Source organism: Macaca thibetana, chromosome 11 (assembly GCF_024542745.1).
Source record: "Macaca thibetana thibetana isolate TM-01 chromosome 11, ASM2454274v1, whole genome shotgun sequence".
Classification (NCBI taxonomy): Eukaryota; Metazoa; Chordata; class Mammalia; order Primates; family Cercopithecidae; genus Macaca; species Macaca thibetana.
The window spans coordinates 49,346,850-49,364,735 of NC_065588.1; the positions used below are offsets into that span (position 1 = coordinate 49,346,850).

General features: G+C 43.1%; 1 protein-coding gene across 2 annotated transcripts in view; it reads left to right on the forward strand.

Moving 5' to 3' along the window:
• EIF4B (eukaryotic translation initiation factor 4B) overlaps positions 1–17,530 on the forward strand; it is a 36,188-nt gene extending 18,658 nt beyond the window's left edge. The window contains exons 7-15 of one of the 2 annotated variants that reach the window (XM_050748870.1): positions 4,027–4,152; positions 4,252–4,425; positions 9,242–9,470; positions 10,061–10,173; positions 12,563–12,776; positions 13,364–13,419; positions 14,612–14,717; positions 15,009–15,081; positions 15,464–17,530. In XM_050748870.1, coding sequence (XP_050604827.1) covers positions 4,027–4,152; positions 4,252–4,425; positions 9,242–9,470; positions 10,061–10,173; positions 12,563–12,776; positions 13,364–13,419; positions 14,612–14,717; positions 15,009–15,081; positions 15,464–15,544 — 1,172 coding nt within the window. In that variant the 3' untranslated portion in view covers positions 15,545–17,530. The remainder of the gene's footprint in view (positions 1–4,026; positions 4,153–4,251; positions 4,426–9,241; positions 9,471–10,060; positions 10,174–12,562; positions 12,777–13,363; positions 13,420–14,611; positions 14,718–15,008; positions 15,082–15,463) is intronic. The other variant, XM_050748871.1, reaches the window with a different exon arrangement.
• The last annotated feature ends 356 nt before the right edge of the window (positions 17,531–17,886 follow it).

Here is a 17,886-nt window from a genome sequence, read left to right on the forward strand (position 1 = left end):
GAGTGTGTGAATAATTAAATAGTTGGGGTGCGGAAAGATAGGGGAGTGGGAAATATCATGGGGTAGGAGTAGAGATTAATTATATACATCACTTTAACAAAAACCTTTATTGGGAAAATTATGCAACTTTATTAAAATACACAAAAATAGACGACACTAATTATTTTTAAAATGGAAAGAAGCTACTAGCTAGTAAAAATAAATTAGTGTTTTGTCTGTAATCAAATAATAACATAACAACAGGGATAAAATTCAAAACCTGTTACATTAAGGGGAAAAAAATTGTGTATAAATTTGAAAACAATACCATGTAGTATTAATGCATAAGTTGTAAAAAATATAAAGCTGTGCATGGTAATTTTAACCACCCTTGTGATTGTTGGTGGGGGTAGGGAAAATTCTGTTGTTACATCTGTAACATATTTCTTTTAAACAAAAAACTGAAACATGGCAAAATATGACATTCACTAAACCTAAGTAATAGGTTCATAAGTTTGTTATAATGGCTTCTTTACTTTTCTATATGTTTGAAATAGTTTAAGTAAAAACAGAAAAACTTAAATTTAAAAGCTCTTTGTTTTGTTTTTTTGAGACAGAGTCTCGCTCTGTTGCCCGGACTGGAGTGCAGTGGGCCTGCCAGGTTCAGGGTGTTCCTTGTGCCTCAGCCTCCTGAGTAGCTGGGATTACAGATGCATGCCACCACACCTGGCTAATTTTTGTATTTTTAAGTAGAGATGGGGTTTCACCATGTTGGCCAGGCTGGTCTGTAACTCCTTACCTCAGATGATCTGCCCACCTTGACCTCCCAAAACGCTGGGATTACAGGTGTGAGCTAGCACTCCCAGCCACAAGCGTTTTAATTTTGTGAGGTACCTTTTGAGCTTTGTACTAAATATAATTGAGGAAGCAATAAGGGATATAATTCCTATTAGAGGAGAGTCTTTAACCATTTAAGATGTAGAAGGAAGAAGAATGGGTCATAGGTCTGAAAGAAGGGTAAATCAGCAAGTTTATATCTGACTTCTTACATGACTTTGACACAACAAAGCCTTGGGGAGAACTACCTGAGGTGATTAACTTCAGCATTTATGCAAGAGATTCTATTGTTAACAGGAAGAAATGGCTCTTGAAAGAAAAAGCAGACAGTCAGACCAAGGGTCCTGTTTTTTTTTTTTTTTTTTTTTTTTGAGACGGAGTCTCGCTCTGTCTCCCGGGCTGGAGTTGCAGTGGCCGGATCTCAGCTCACTGCAAGCTCCGCCTCCCGGGTTCACGCCATTCTCCTGCCTCAGCCTCCCGAGTAGCTGGGACTACAGGCGCCGCCACCTCGCCCGGCTAGTTTTTTGTATTTTTTAGTAGAGACGGGGTTTCACCATGTTCACCAGGTTGGTCTCGATCTCCTGACCTCGTGATCCACCCGTCTCGGCCTCCCAAAGTGCTGGGATTACAGGCTTGAGCCACCGCGCCCGGCCCAAGGGTCCTGTTTTGAGTCCAGGGGCATGACTTTTCTCACCTGAAACCTTGAATTTAGAGCAAGCAGGATGGATAACGAGTGAGTGTGCTGTTGTTATCCAAAGCTGCCCCAAAGTCAACTTAGTTAGCTTGAATTAAAGATCCAGAGACTCCTATCCCAAGCATTAGGCCAAAAACAGAACCCTGAGGGGTGTTGGGGGGTATTACACTAAGTATTCCTGTGAAATGTCAGTAATAGCATGTGCTGCTTTTCTCCAATGTGGATCTGTGCTTTCTCAATAAATGCAAGCTTATCATAATTTCAGTATTATCCAAATAAAATCAAGTGTAAATCGCATCTGCAGAAATTAAACCACATTTCAAAATAAACACAGGGCTGATTTTCTTGTGTCCGTTTTAGATCATTTCTATAATCATTTTACTAACATTAGCATGTTCTTTAATATATAAAGTTTATAATACTGGGAAATGTTATGTCTGGTCAGTAAAAAGTATGTGGTTTCCAAAATGAAATCATTATTTATATTTAAAAGACAGTAGCCACAAGAAAAAGATCCCTGGCCTGGCACGATGGCTCACGCCTGTAATCCCAGCACTTTGGGAGGCCGAGGTGGGCGGATCATGAAGTCAGGAGATCGAGACCATCCTGGCTAACACGGTGAAACCCGTCTCTACTAAAAATACAAAAAAAAAAATTAGCCGGGCATGGTGCCGGGTGTCTGTAACCCCAGCTACTCGGGAGGCTGAGGCAGGAGAATCACTCGGACCCGGGAGGCAGAGGTTGCATTGAGCCCACGATTGTGCGACTGCACTCCAGCCTGGGCAACAGAGGGAGACTCCGTCTCAAAAAAAAGAAAAAAGAAAAAGATCCCTGTTTGGCCCCTGTATGTAAATTAATCAGCCTTATAAAATATTTGTAGGTTTTTTTAGTTAGTTTATATTTAGAAATTCAGATTTATTTTTTTTAACATAAAAATCTGGGCTGCCAGCTTCTCTCAGAAAATTGGAAGATCCTAGCAACAGTCAACTGGAGCTAAATAGCAGCTATCCCTTTTACAGACAACTTAATGCTACCCAGTTTGCTATCTGAGTTACTACATTTCTTTATACAGATTTCTAGTATTTAGGTTCCTCTGATACTGAAATGCACATGTGTGTGTAAAATATAGTTTATAACAAACATTGCAACGAATGTCTTTGTACATGTATCTTTATCACACATCCAGTTATTTCCTCAGGATGAATTTCAAGAAATTAAATTGTTGGCCAAGAAGGGTATACATGACTTCAAAGCTTTTCATGCATAGTTCTAATACAACTTTCAGTATTTATACTAATTTATTGATTTACTTATTTATTTTGAGAAGAAATCTCACTCTGTTGCCCAGGCTGGAGTGCCTTTGGCACAATCTTGGATCAATGCAACCTCTGCCTCCCTGGCTCAAGTGATCCTTCCACCTCGTCCTCCCAAGTAGCTGGGACCACAGGCCTGTACCACCATGCCCGGCTGATTTTTTGTATTTTTGATAGAGTTGTGGTTTCGCCAGGTTGCCCAGGCTGGTCTCAAACCCCTGAGCTCAGACGATCCTCCAGCCTCAGCCTCCCAAAGTGTATTTGTACTGTTTAAAATTATGATCAGCAGTGCAGAAATTGATTAAAGCTCCTAAACTTCAATAGAAAATTATGTCCTGTTAGTCATATGTTGCATATATTGTTTCTCATTTTGTTTGCCTCTTAAATAAAGTAGTCTTTGTGGCTGGTTGTTATGGCTCAGGCCTGTAATCCCAGCACTTTGGGAGGCCAAGGCTGGAGGATTGCTTAAGCCCAGCAGTCCAAGACCAGCCTGGGCAGCATAGAGAGACTCTCTCAAAAAAAAAAAAAAAAAAATTTTTTTTTTTTTTTTTTTTTTTTTTGAGACGTAGTCTCACTCTGTCGCCAGGCTGGAGTGCAGTGGTGTGATCTCAGCGCAGCCTCCGCCTCCCATGTTCACACATTCTCCTGTCTCAGCCTCCCAAGTAGCCGGGACTACAGGTGCGCGTCACCACGCCCAGCTAATTTTTGTATTTTTAGTAGAAACGGGGTTTCATCATGTTGGCCAGGATGGTCTCAATCTCTTGACCTCGTGATCCGCACACCTTAGCCTCCCAAAGTGCTGGGATTACAGGCGTGAGCCACCACGCCCGGCTAAAAAAAATTTTTTAATTAAAAAATAGGTGGTCTTTGGGATCACACATGGAAGATTCCAACTGTGTTGTTTTAGTGTCTTGTGCTTACTTTGGTTTTTTTGTTTGTTTGTTTTGTTTTTTGTTTTTGCATATAAACCTTTTCTCCTTCTGGAAATTCATTATAGAATATTTAGGGATTTTCTTTATTTCCAACCCACCCTTCCCAGATTATTAGCTGAGCAACATTTATTTCACCTGAGAAACTTTTTGAAGAAATCAGATAGAAAATTTAAATAAACACAAATTCTTCCAAACTGGTCTGATAGCTTACCGTGTTTCTATTAATGGTGTCAGAGGAAAGGGGATGGTGTTACTTGTCTCTTTTCTCTAGAGTATCGAGATCGTTATGATTCAGACCGGTATCGGGATGGGTATCGGGATGGCCCACGCCGGGATATGGATCGATATGGTGGCCGGGATCGCTATGATGACCGAGGCAGCAGAGACTATGATAGAGGTAATTGTAAAATGTTTATGTTGAATTGTTCTTTCAGTAACTTTTTTGCTTCTTTTTCTCTCTCTGCTGTGATGATTATAATTTGGGATATGTTTACAGGCTATGATTCCCGGATAGGCAGTGGCAGAAGAGCATTTGGCAGTGGGTATCGCAGGGATGATGACTACAGAGGAGGCGGGGACCGCTATGAAGACCGATACGACAGACGGGATGATCGGTCGTGGAGCTCCAGAGATGATTACTCTCGGGATGATTATAGGCGCGATGACAGAGGTAATAGTTTTTTTTTTACTTACATGGAGCAGAAACTGGGAAAACTACAGAAAATTTGTGATTATGTTACAAACCACTGAGTTGGGCACAGATGTGATTTGCACATTGTACAGGAAGCAGCAAAGCATAGTAGAAAGAGCATTGGCTGGCCGGGCACAGTGGCTCACGCCTGTAATCCCAGCAATTTGGGAGGCCGACGCGGGCGCATCACGAGGTCAGGAGATAGAGAGCATCCTGGCTAATGGTGAAACCCCGTCTCTACTAAAAATAGAAAAAGTTAGCCAGGCGTGGTGGCAGGCGCTTGTAGTCCCAGCTACTCGGTAGGCTGAGGCAGGAGAATGGCGTGAACCCGGGAGGCGGAGCTTGCAGTGAGCGGAGATCGCGCCACTGCACTCCAGCCTGGATGACAGAGTGAGACTCTTGTCTCAAAAAAAAAAAAAAAAAAAGCATTGGCTAAGGATGACATCAGTGGAAATACAGCAGTCGAATTCCTTTCATCTCATATGCCTTCACAGATAGATTTTTTCAGTTAAAATTTATTGAATAAACAGTAAAAATGGAAAAAAAAATTGCCAGATACTGTTATGTTGTGATCTCAGTAAATTACACTTAAAGCAGATGGTTTTAGCTACATTTTTCAAGTGAGGGAAATGAAACTCAGATTAAACGTAGTCCTGTAGCGCATCATTGGTACTGTGGGGTTGAAAACTAAGCATTAAGGGTAGGTGCAGTGACTCACACTTGTAATCTCAGCGTTTTGGGAGGCCAAGATGGGCAGATCATTTGAGGTCAAGAGTTCGAGAACAGCCTGGCCAACATGGTGAAACCCCGTTTCTACTAAAAATACAAAAATTAGGTGGCCGGAGCGGCACACACCTATCATCCCAGCTACTCGGGAGGCTGAGGCAGGAGAATTGCTTGAGCCCAGAGGCGGAGGTTGCAGTGAGCTGAGATCGCACCACTGCACTCCAGCCTGGGCGACAGAGTGAGACTGTCTCCAAAAAAAAAACATTGCTGATTTCAGTACCATTACACCATAATAATTGATGTTCATTAATTATAAAGGTGAGATTTTGGTACACCTGTTCTAAAATCATGCCCTAATATTATAAGATATAAAATGTAAACTGTTACAAATCTAACTTGTTAGAAAATACTAATAAATGGCCACCATTTGTGTTCTAACTTCAGTGATGTCATATAAAAGGTTATGGCATGTGTCCCAGAATTTTTTTTTTTTTTTTTTTTTTTTATTGAGACAGAGTCTCGCTCTGTTTGTTGCCAGGCTGGAGTGCAGTGGCACGATCTCGGCTCACTGCAACCTCTGCCTCCTAGGTTCAACCAATTCTCTTGCCTCAGCCCCCCGAGTAGCTGGGACTACAGGCGCACAGAGTTTCACCATCACTAGTAGAGATGGGGTTTCACCATGTTGGCCAGGATGGTCTCGATCTCTTGACCTCGTGATCCGCCTGCCTTGGCCTCCCCAAAGTGCTGGGATTACAGGTGTGCGCCACCGCGCCTGGCCAAAAAAACTACATTCTTAAAAGCTATTTCCTCAAGCAAGAAGCCTAAAAATAATAACTAACATTTATTAACTACTCTGTTCCATCTGTGAGCTGAGTGCTTGTACAAGTATTGTTTAATTCTGACTTCTGTGTGGTATAGGTAAAATTACAAGTTAGAAAAGTGGAGGCTTAGATGTGGGCTTCATGTTCTCCTTGACTTCTGATCTTTTCCTGTCTCACACTGTCCCTTACCTCCCCACCAAAAGCTGCATACCTGATTTTTTTTCTTTTTCTCTTCTTGCTCTTACCCCCAATTCCCTCTAAGATCTGCTGTCTTGTCTCTAGTCGCTGCTGCTACCTTTGTTGAAGTCTCATTGCTGCACCCACATTACTGGCCATTGCCTCCTAACAGAGTTCCCTTCCTTGCTCCATTCTTCACATTGGCCCCAGTTGTCAGTTGTCTTTCTGGCATAAGATCTAATTACCCTATTCTCCTCTGTTTAGACCTTTCTAGTTTCCCCAGGACCTGGAAGATAGCCCTTTCTCTATACCTCTGACATACACGGGCCTTCACTGTTTGCCCACCATTTACTTTTTTTTTTTCTTCTTGAGACAGGATCTCATTCTGTTGCCTAGGCTAAAAGTGCAGTGACATAATCATGGCTAACTGTAGCCTCAGCCTTCTGAGCTCAAGTGATCCTCCTACCTTATCCTCCCCAGTAACTGGGACTATAGGTGCATGCCATATGCCTGGCTAATTTTGATATTTTTTATAGAGATGGGGTTTCTCCATGTTGCCAAGGCTGGTTTTAAACTTCCAAGTTCAAGTGATCCACTTGCCCTCGGCCTCCCAAAGTGCTGGGGTTACTGGCGTGAGCCACTGTGCCCAGCTGTATTATTTTATTAATATCTTAAATATCTGAAGTGAGCTACTTTTTCTGAGCCCCCATTTTATCTTATAAAAGTGACAGGGCTATAATACAGATGTAAAATACGTCTAGGAACATATATAAACTGTCGACTTTAAGCCCTCATAGAAAATTTAGATCTTGTTAAACAGTACCCTCTATCTACAGGTACTACGTGCATACGTAGTAAAAGTATAAAGTCAAGTGTGGGCATGATAAGGTCACCATCTAGTGGTTATTTAGAGGACAGAGTGCAGCTGGTCATGTCATCAGGAGGTTTTACCTCTTCGTTAAGGTTACATTACTTAAGTCAGGTGATTGTATAGATAGGCTTTCTTTGTATCTTTGGTATATCCAAAATATTTAGGACAAACAATGATTTTTAGTAATTTAACTTCCTTGAAACACTTAGGTTTCTCTTTAAAGTATTCTGACAACTTGAATCAAGGAAGAAATCAGGCTGCCTTAAGAGTTTATTTGTTCAATGTTACATGTTTTGCCCCATGAACCACCTGCCAAATTTATATTATACACAGAGACAAGGGTATAAGATTTAGAGTCTTCCTGGCTGGGCGTGGTGGCTCACACCTGTAACAGCACTTTGGGAAGCCGAGGCAAGCGGATCACTTGAGGTCAGGAGTTCAAGACCAGCCTGGCCAACTTGGTGAAACCCCATCTCTACTAAACGTACAAAATTTAGCTGGGCATGGTGCCATGTGCCTGTACTCCCAGCTACTCTGGTGGCTGATGCAGGGAAATCAGGGAGGCAGAGGTTGCAGTGAGTTGAGATCACACCCCTGCGCTCCAGCCTGGGTGACAGAGCGAGACTGTCTCAAAAAAAAATAAAGAACTAGAGTCTTCCGTATCATATTGTATTAGTTCTTAACGCACAGATTTCAGAGCAAGATACTTTCATCCAGTAGTTTAATGATGGTCAAAACTTTTTCCCATATAAAAGAAATCTTAATAGATTATTAATTTATCACTTTTTTTTTTTTTTTTTTTTTTTTTTTTTTTTTTTTTTTTTTTGTGGAGAACGGGATCTCACTATATTACCCAGGCAGGTCTCGAACTCCTGGGCTCAAGCTATCCTCCCGCCTCTGCCTCCCTGAGAGCTGGGATTACAGGCATGAGCCACCGCGCCTGGCTTTCGCTTTTTTTTTTTTTTTTTTTTTTTTTTTTAATTTATCACTTTAATGTTTACCATTTTTAGTCTTTCCTGTGGTCTTGAACTACATCATGGATGTGGTACAAGAGTAATTGAAGTTGATTGGTTTTTTGTTTGTTTGTTTTGTTTTTTGAGATGGAGTTTGGCTTTTGTCGCCCATTGTAGAGTGCAGTGGCACCAATCTCGGCTCACTGCAACCTCCGCCTCCTGGGTTCAGGCGATTCTCTTGCCTCAGCCTCCTGAGTAGCTGGGATTACAGGCATGTGCCACCACTCCCGGCTAATTTTGTATTTTTAGTAGAGACTGGGTTTCTCCATATTGGTCAGGCTGGTTTCGAACTCCCAACCTCAGGTGATCTGCCTGCCTCGGCCTCCCAAAGTGCTGGGTTTACAGGCGTGAGCCATCACACCCAGCCAGAACTTGGTTATTTATGCCACCTATTTTTATTTTTATTTATTTATTTATTTTAGGCAGAGTTTTGCTTTTGTTGCCCAGCCTGGAGGGCTGGAGTGCAGGGTTGCAATCTTAGTTCACCACAAACTCTGCCTCCCAGGTTCAAGTGATTCTCCTGCCTCAGCCTCCTGAGTAGCTGGGATTACAGGCACGCGCCACCATGCCAGGCTAATTTTTTATTTTTAGTAGAGATGGGGTTTCTCCATGTTGGTCAGGTTGGTCTCGAACTCCCAACCCTAGGTGATCTGTCCGCCTCAGCCTCCCAAAGTGTCGGGATTACAGGTGTGAGCCACCACACCCGGCCTAAGCTACCTTTTTTTTTTTTTTTTTTTTGAGACAGAGTCTCGCTCTATCGACCAGGCTGGAGTGCAGTGGTGCAATCTCAGCTCACTGCAAACTCTGCCTCCTGGGTTCACGCCATTCTCCTGCCTCAGCCTCCTGAGTAGCTGGGACTACAGGTGCCTGCCACCACGCCCAGCTAATTTTTTGTATTTTTAGTAGAGACGGGGTTTCACCTTGTTAGCCAGGATGGTCTCGATCTCCTGACCTCATGATCCACTCGCCTCAGCCTCCCAAAGTGCTGGGATTACAGGCGTGAGCCACCGCGCCCGGCCTAAGCTACCTATTGTCTAATGATGTCCTATTTGACTTCTGCGGATTGGTTAGGCCACTAACTTGAATCTCATATAGCATTTCATAGGAGTTATATCTGGGAATCTGGCTTTCAGCCATCAGCTTCTGACAATTTGGAAAACTATTACTTAAAGTTTCATTTAACTTAGGTCCCCCTCAAAGACCCAAACTGAATCTAAAGCCTCGGAGTACTCCTAAGGAAGATGATTCCTCTGCTAGTACCTCCCAGTCCAGTCGAGCTGCTTCTATCTTTGGAGGGGCAAAGCCTGTTGACACAGCTGCTAGAGAAAGAGAAGTAGAAGAACGGCTACAGAAGGAACAAGAGAAGTTGCAGCGTCAGCTGGATGAGCCAAAACTAGAACGACGGCCTCGGGAGAGGTAGGTTGTCTTCTTGATGGATATCCCATCTAGGAATCCAGTGGTTCTTAATGGGGGCATTACATCCCCAGGGGCATTTGGGAAATTTGTGTCATTATCATATCACTGGTTGTCACTGATGAGCATTTAGTGGGCTGTGGCTGGGGGTGTTAGTATGCAGTGTTAGGGACAGTTTTACACAATGAAGAGTTGTTTCCTGTCCATCACAAAAGTGTTTACTGTTAAAAGCTGGTATGGCATCTAAAAGGCTAGAGACCTCCTATAATAAGTAATTGCCCTGAAAAACTAGGCTTGGTAGTGAGTGGCTTGTAGAACCGTGTTAAAGAAGGGCAGTATTGTAGATTATGTAGGATAGTGTTCTTAACCATATTAGTTGATTCTTGCTGAAGTAATTAGGGCCAAAGTGTGTCTTAATGTCTGTAGCTTTCAAATAGTTTGAGGGAAAGATAAATTTATATGCACATACACCTATAGATGAAGCAAGTGTGGTAGAATATTAATAAATGATGGTTCTTGAGGGGTCAGCATGGGTCTAAGGTGGCCTTCATTGAGCCAGGCATAATGTGTGTTTTGTGAAATCTCTCGTACAGACACCCAAGCTGGCGAAGTGAAGAAACTCAGGAACGGGAACGGTCGAGGACAGGAAGTGAGTCATCACAGACTGGGACCTCCGCCACATCTGGCAGAAGTAAGTCAGACCAGGGTGGGTATTGTGTTATTGCTGTTTTCCATAAACTATCCATAACCAAATTATGCAGAGACTTTGCAGTATTTAAATTCAGTCATGAACTCTTTATATGAGTTGCATGGGCCGACTGGAGTTTCATGTCTTCTGCTCCAAAGAATTTGAGGAATGGGTACCAGAGTAGACCTAGATGATCTGCTTAATAATCTACCACTGAAGCGGATACTTGACTGTTAGGCTTGTTTCTTCATTTTATGTCCTTTTTTTTTTTTTGGTGTATTTTCATTTTATGTTGTGACATCTTAGAATGTTGTCTATTCAGAACAGTCAAAGGCTTGGAGTTTCATATGAGCTGTCCCAAGACCAACCTTTTTTGATGTTATCACCAGAGCAGTGTTCTCAAGCAGTGTTACTACTGGTTGATCAAGCACTTTTAGTGTTTTAGAAACCTCAGTGGTTCAATTATAATACCTCCTTCCCTTACCATGATGTGGTTTTTTTGTTTTGTTTTGAGATAGGGTCTTACTCTGTCACACAGGCTGGAGTGCAGTGGCATTATGATGGCTCACTGCAGCCTCACCTCCTGGACTCAAGTGATCCTCCCACCTCAGCCTCCTTAGTAGCTGGGACTGTAGGCATGCACCACTACACCGGCTAAATTGTATTTATTTATATATTTATTTTTGAGATGGAATCTTGCTCTGTCTCCCAGGGTGGAGTGCAGTGGCACGATCTCGGCTCACTGCAAGCTCTGCCTCCCGGATTCATGCCATTCTCCTGCCTCAGCCTCCCAAGTAGCTGGAACTACAGGCGCCCGCCACCACGTACAGCTAATTTTTTGTGTTTTTAGTAGAGACGGAGTTTCACCGTGTTAGCCAGGATGGTCTCGATCTCCTGACCTCATGATCTGCCCACGTCGGCCTCCCAAAGTGCTGGGATTACAGGCATGAGTCACCACGCCCGGCCTATACCCAGTTAAATTTTTGTAGAGATGGTTTCCCCATGTTGCCCAGGCTGCTCTCAGCCTCATAAAGTGCCAGCCACTACGATGTTTTTTAAGGTCTTTTCTCCCACCTCTAAATTGATTTGTACTTGCATTTCTTTTATTTATTTGTTTGTTTGTTTATTGAGACAGAGTTTTGCTCTGTCACCAGGCTGGAGTGCAGTGGCACAATTTTGGCTCACTGCAACTTCTGACTCCCTGGTTCAAGCAGTTCTCCTGTCTCAGCCTCCTGAGTAGCTGGGATTACAGGTGAGCGCCACCATGCTCAGCTAATTTTTTGTATTTTTAGTAAAGATGGGGTTTCGCCATGTTGGCCAGGATTGTCTCCATCTCTTGGCCTCATGCTCTGCCCTCCCTGGCCTCCCAAAGTGCTGGGATTACAGGCATGAGCCACCGCTCCCGGCCTAGTTTTTTATTTTTAAGACAGGGTCTCATTCTCACCCAGGCTGGAGTGCAGTGGTGCGATCATAGCTCACTGCAGCCTTCAACTCCTGTCCTCAAGCAATCCTCTTGCCCCAGTATCCCAAGTAGCTGTGAACGATGGGTGCATGCAACCATATCTGGCTAAATTAAAAATTTTTTTTTAGAGATGGGGGTCTGACTACACTCCCCAGGCTGGTCTCAAACTCCTGGCTTCAAGCAGTCCTGCCTCAGCCTCCCAAAGGAGGGTCCTTGTTTTGAGAAGACACGTATTACCTTTTTTAAAAAACACACATATGTAGGTTGTTGTTTTGTTTTTTGAGATGGGGTCTCACTCTTGTCAGCCAGGCTGGAGTGCAGCAATACGATCACAGCTCACCTCATCATCCCTAGTAGCTGGGACTACAGGCACATGCCACACTCAGCTAATTTTTCTATTTTGTGTAGAGCTGGGGTTTCACCATGTTGTCCAGGCTGGTCTGAAACTCCTAGGCTGAAACGATTCCCCCCACCCCCACAGCCTCCCAGTGTCCTAAGATTACAGGCGTGAGCCACTGCACCCAGCCAGTAGGCTGTTTTTCATAAATGTGATTGCATCATAGTCCATGTGTGTTGAGTTTTAAGTTGAAGTTGAGCAGTGGTTACTACAGTTTGGGATTTCATCATAGGTCCTCTTCACATATGTACATTCTCCAGGTCAAGACACTTTAACATTGAGAATGCAGAAAGGCTGTCAAGGATACTCATTCCTAAAAAGGTCAGATGGCTGGGTGTCCCTTAAGTTGTATACGTGGTCATTATTTTTCCTATTTCTCTGTGCATCAGACATTGTTCTGGAAATACTTGTAAACCACTGGTTTAGGGATAAATCCATCTTTGGGAGCCAAAACTTGGATGTGTACCATTTTCCACACTATTGAGATCCTGGTAGATGCATGAGCATCTGCAGCCTGATAATTTGATCTTTTCACTCTGGCTTCACAGATGCACGAAGGAGAGAGAGTGAGAAGTCTCTAGAAAATGAAACACTCAATAAGGAGGAAGATTGTCACTCTCCAACTTCTAAACCTCCCAAACCTGATCAGCCCCTAAAGGTAATGCCAGCCCCTCCACCAAAGGAGAATGCTTGGGTGAAGCGAAGTTCTAACCCTCCAGCTCGATCTCAGAGCTCAGACACAGAGCAGCAATCCCCTACAAGGTGAGTCAGCTTGGAAACAGTAGTTGGTTAGCTGTGCAGATTCTAAAATACTGTGATGTAATGACAGAAGATGCCCTACAGGATGCCAGCATTGTATAGCACCTTACAAGTTATGCTGGCTTTAGTCTCTTAGTGTGCTGGAATTGGCTCATAAGACCTAGTTCCATTTTCTGGAGTTTTGATAGCCAGTTGACATCACTTTGGTAGCTTGAAATCAGCTATGATGGGAGTACTAGTGCCACATAAATCTGCAAATATAAGTCAGAGGCTTGAGCCCGGGAGGTGGAGGTTGCAGTGAGCCAAGATGTGCCATTGCACTCCAGCTTGGGCAACAGAGTTAAGACTCCAAAAGAAAAGAAAATAGCAATACTAATCTTGCATGATGTGATGATTAGAAAGCATATGGCATTTAGTGTTCAAATTACTGCTTTCATTGCTTGCTTTCCCATATTTTAATGTTCCATAACATTGAGTATGATTTTGTTTTCTGTAAAGCTTACCTACTGCATTTGGAAGATGATTATAAGTTTCTTGGCTGTTTTCTCCCTGAAACAACTGATGAATGTGATTACCTGTTTTCCTTCTAGTGGTGGGGGAAAAGTAGCTCCAGCTCAACCATCTGAGGAAGGACCAGCAAGGAAAGGTGAGCTCATAGTATGGGAAATAGGTTTTTCACCTAGAAGCCTAAATAAAAAGGCCTCCAAAATTAGATTTTGAAGAGCATGTGTCTTGCACCTGATACTGTGTTAAGAGTTCTTGGGTTGGGCCGGGCGCGGTGGTTCAAGCCTGTAATCCCAGCACTTTGGGAGGCCGAGACGGGCGGATCACGAGGTCAGGAGATCGAGACCATCCTGGCTAACACGGTGAAACCCCGTCTCTACTAAAAATACAAGAAAATTAGCCGGGTGTGGTGGCACATGCCTGTAATCCCAGCTACTGGGGAGAGGCTGAGGCAGGAGAATGGCCTGAACCCAGGGGGGTGGAGCTTGCAGTGAGCCGAGATCGCGCCACTGCACTCCAGCCTGGGGCACAGAGCAAGACTCCGTCTCAAAAAAAAAAAAAAAAAGAGTTCTTGGGTTGGCCGGGCATGGTGGCTCACACCTGTAATCGCAGCACTTTGGGAGGCCGAGGCGGGCAGATCAGAGGTCAGGAGTTCGAGACCAGCCTGGCCAACATGGCGAAACCCCCGTCTCTACTAAAAATACAAAAAAAGTAGCCGGGTGTGGTGGCACATGCCTGTAATCCCAGCTACTGGGGAGAGGCTGAGGCAGGAGAATTGCTTGAACCTGGGAGACGGAGGTTGCAGTGAGCTGAGATGGCCCCACTGCACTCCAGCCTGGGCGACAGAGCAAGACTCCATCTCAAAAAATAAAAAAAAATAAAAGAATTATTGGGTTATCTACCTTTTCTTGCCAGTAGAGGGAGGAATGGCCTCTTTGGAGAAAGTATGAAACCCTGCCCTTGCCTGGTAGAACATTTCTTTGACAGGAGGAGAAAAAAATCGGAAGGAAATTAACACTTTCAATCCAGATTAGAAATGTTACCATCAGCAAGGCCAAGGTCACTACAGAGCGTCATAGTCTTTATTTCCAGCTTGCTTTTCATGATGGCACATCCCTACATGGAACTTTTTAGTGGATTTTGTTTGGTTTTTGAATTTTTGTGTGCTATAGAGGATGTGGAAAGAAGGCTTCAGGAAGGAAGTCTGGGTTGGCATGAGGTTAGTTTCCCTCAGTACATGTGGGCACAGTTTTCTTCAGCTTAAGGAAAATCTTAGGAGAAGGACATTGATAATTTTACTTGCCTTTAATTTGTTTACATGACTGCTCAAACAGATGAAAATAAAGTAGATGGGATGAATGTCCCAAAAGGCCAAACTGGGACCTCTAGCCGTGGACCAGGAGACGGAGGGAACAAAGACCACTGGAAGGAGTCAGATAGGTATGCTTGTTCTCTTTCTCATTATCATCTTTCCTCTGATCCACATGTTTGTGTAATTAAGAAATTAAGTTCTTGGTTCTCAAAGCACTGTCAGATCTCTCATTGTGAGCAAACTAAAGTCAGCCAACATGACAGTTAAGATTCTGAAAATCTAGAAGTAATACATCATCCAGACAACAAGGACTGTTGGCTAGAGGTGCCTGTTCAGTGCTTTGAAACTGCATGCATGCACATATTTGTATTAGGCGAGTCCTTTCCTAAAGATGTGGTTTTATGCTTACGTCTCTGCAGGAAAGATGGCAAAAAGGATCAAGACTCCAGATCTGCACCTGAGCCAAAGAAACCTGAGGAAAATCCAGCTTCGGTAAGTGTTGAAGGCTGCTCCCAATTTTTCGTAGAATACTTTTTGCTGTTGGACTTCTTTCCATTTGGAATACAAAGTGTTTGGAAATAAGACATTGGTCTTTATCTGAAATAGCACAAGAAGTTTAGCTTTTTCCTGGTTTCTGCCTTCCTTTGTTCTCATCCCTTTTGCAAGGTGTAGAGGTGGTGTGGGACTACAGTAAGATCACATGTGCCTCTGACCCTCTTCCCTAGCTCCTCTCCAGTGGACAATGTTGATGACTAAGCAAGTGGGTGTCATCTGACTGTCATCCTCCATTGCCAAAGGATCAGTATTCTGTGTCTTGGGTTTTGATGTGATAATTCAAGGCCTTCATTATCCTGTCACTCTCGTTGTGTTACAGAAGTTCAGTTCTGCAAGCAAGTATGCTGCTCTCTCTGTTGATGGTGAAGATGAAAACGAGGGAGAAGATTATGCCGAATAGACCTCTACATCCTGTGCTTTCTCCTAGTTTCTCTCCACCCTGGAACATTCGAGAGCAAATCAAAACCTCTCTCCAGACAAGACAAAATAAAACTCACCATCTCCTGAAGACCTTTCTTACCTTTTTTTAAAAACAAAAAATGAAATTATTTTGCATGCTGCTGCAGCCTTTAAAGTATTAAAGTAACTGGAGAATCGCCAATATAGCCAGAGAGAAAGGGACTACAGCTTTTTAGAGGAAGAGTTGTGGTGTGTTATGTCACCACACAGTTGCCAGTGTGATTAGTGCCTAGGGGCCTCCATTTAGCAGAAATGGTAATGACAGTGATATAACGTCTGGAACCTGGTTGGGCAGTAGGGGAGGGAGGTAGAAGGAAAATTGTGAGATTTCTACCTTTTAGTTTTTATCCTATTGTGGCATATATGAATTCTCAAAACATTATCTGAATACATTTTCCACTCTTGGAAAGGTAGATTTAGCCTCAAGTTGTTTTAGTCTCCAGGAGGCTGCCAGCCCCTCCTCTTATTTAATTCTGAGTTTTGGGGGCCAGCCTAGGGGGAATTTTTTTTTTAACCCCCCAGGGGGGTAGTTGGGAGTGAGACTATAGGCCATAAAGAATAGGACTGCATTGGATCAAAATAAATGGGAAAATCGTGGTTTGAAAAGAAGCTTTTGGGAAGTGATGAGTCATTTTGTACCAGGTAATGGGGAAAATTGTGTGACCTCCAGCAAACACATGAATGGTTATTTCCTGGAGCCGGAAGCACTTGGGGGTCGTGGTAATTCCCAGTGTTTTCTGTGTCCTAGTTTTACCCTTTCTAAACACTGTCCTTTTTGAAAGTTTGAATATATCCACATTCTGTTGAAACCTTGAAACTAAAAACTTAGACTCTTGTGGTCATCTTAAGTTCTTCGTGCTACTCTTAACCTCCCAAAAAGCAGTCTCTTAAGTCACATAGATGATGTCTTGGGCATTTTCTCTCTCAGCCATGGAGAGCTGTGAAAGGAAGAATCGCTGCTTTTCTCAAGCAAATCGGTTTCTTGATGTCTTTTGGTTCTCACTCCTTGCCTGCTCCTGATGCTTTGACCCCTTTTATAGATCAGAGTGCTCTAGAATAATGGATGGTCTTGGATGGTGGATAAATAGGGACAGGGACAGTTAAATTGGGAGCCTTTTTTACAACCTTGATGAGTTTTCCCCCCACGTTTCCTTCTCCACTGAAATGCTACACCAATGCTTGTTGGATTCATGAGGTAGCCAGACCAATGTGTTGTTTTTCTTTATTATTTTTTTTTAAAGCTTCCCTTGAGAGAATAAATGGTAATGGAGAGAACTATTTAACAAGGTCCTGGTTTCTCTTGCAACACAGTAGCTAAACTTGCCTGCTTGTATGTGCATTTTTGTAGGGATCGGCTTGGTAGACAGTATTAGCAGAGAAACGACACCTTGATCTTGGTTTGCAAGCCCGTCTCCCATCAGTCCTAGATTAGGCCCTGTTCAGCCATGCAGGGGTGTTGGTTTATGCGTGCTGCAGCAGTGGGCATAATATAATTTACCCAGTTGACAAAGGTGTGTACCAAGTGAATTTAAATAATTGGTGTGGATTGGCCAGTAGCTAAGAAGTGGGCTTTTAAAGAGTGTTGAAGATTGAAAGGTTTTTTTTTTTTTTTTTTTTTTTAAAAGGAAAAACCATTGATTGTAGATAATGAAAAGCTAGGGTTTGCCCTCTTCATGTCTACTCTCCTTCCAAATAGTTATATCCAAAACTGTTTTTCCCTCTCCCCTGCCTTGTCCCCCCTATTAAAATAGAAATGGGGATTAATGTCCCACTCCTGAATACATGTAAAATTTGTACAAAAATATCTTCTATGAAAATGATTTGTAATCTGTAGACTTATTACCTGGGAGATGTCTTGATGTAAAATCCCATCCTTTGGGTTGTGGGTTTTTTGTTTTCTCCAAATAAATCTGATCTTTAAAGTTCATTGTAATGCTGAAATTCTTTGACATATACTCTTCACTCCCAGTGGTTTCTACTGGAGTCGTTGACTGCCTGTTCCTCCTTCCCCCACCATCTCTGAAGTTTTCATTTAGCATTAGATACCATATTGTCCAAGGTCAGAGGGTGGGGTTACAAGGTAATCCATTACAATGTTTATTGAGGCCCAGTAATACAGTTTGCATCCCAGCTCCCCTCTTGCTTGTTTTTTGGCCTGGTGTTAATTATTTAATCACCTGGATGTGCTTGCAGTCTATTTCCTGTACTGTTTATTTTAATCAAGATGTGGGAACTCTAAGAATGAATCCTTGCGTCCTTGGGGCAGTTCCCTCATAATCTCCC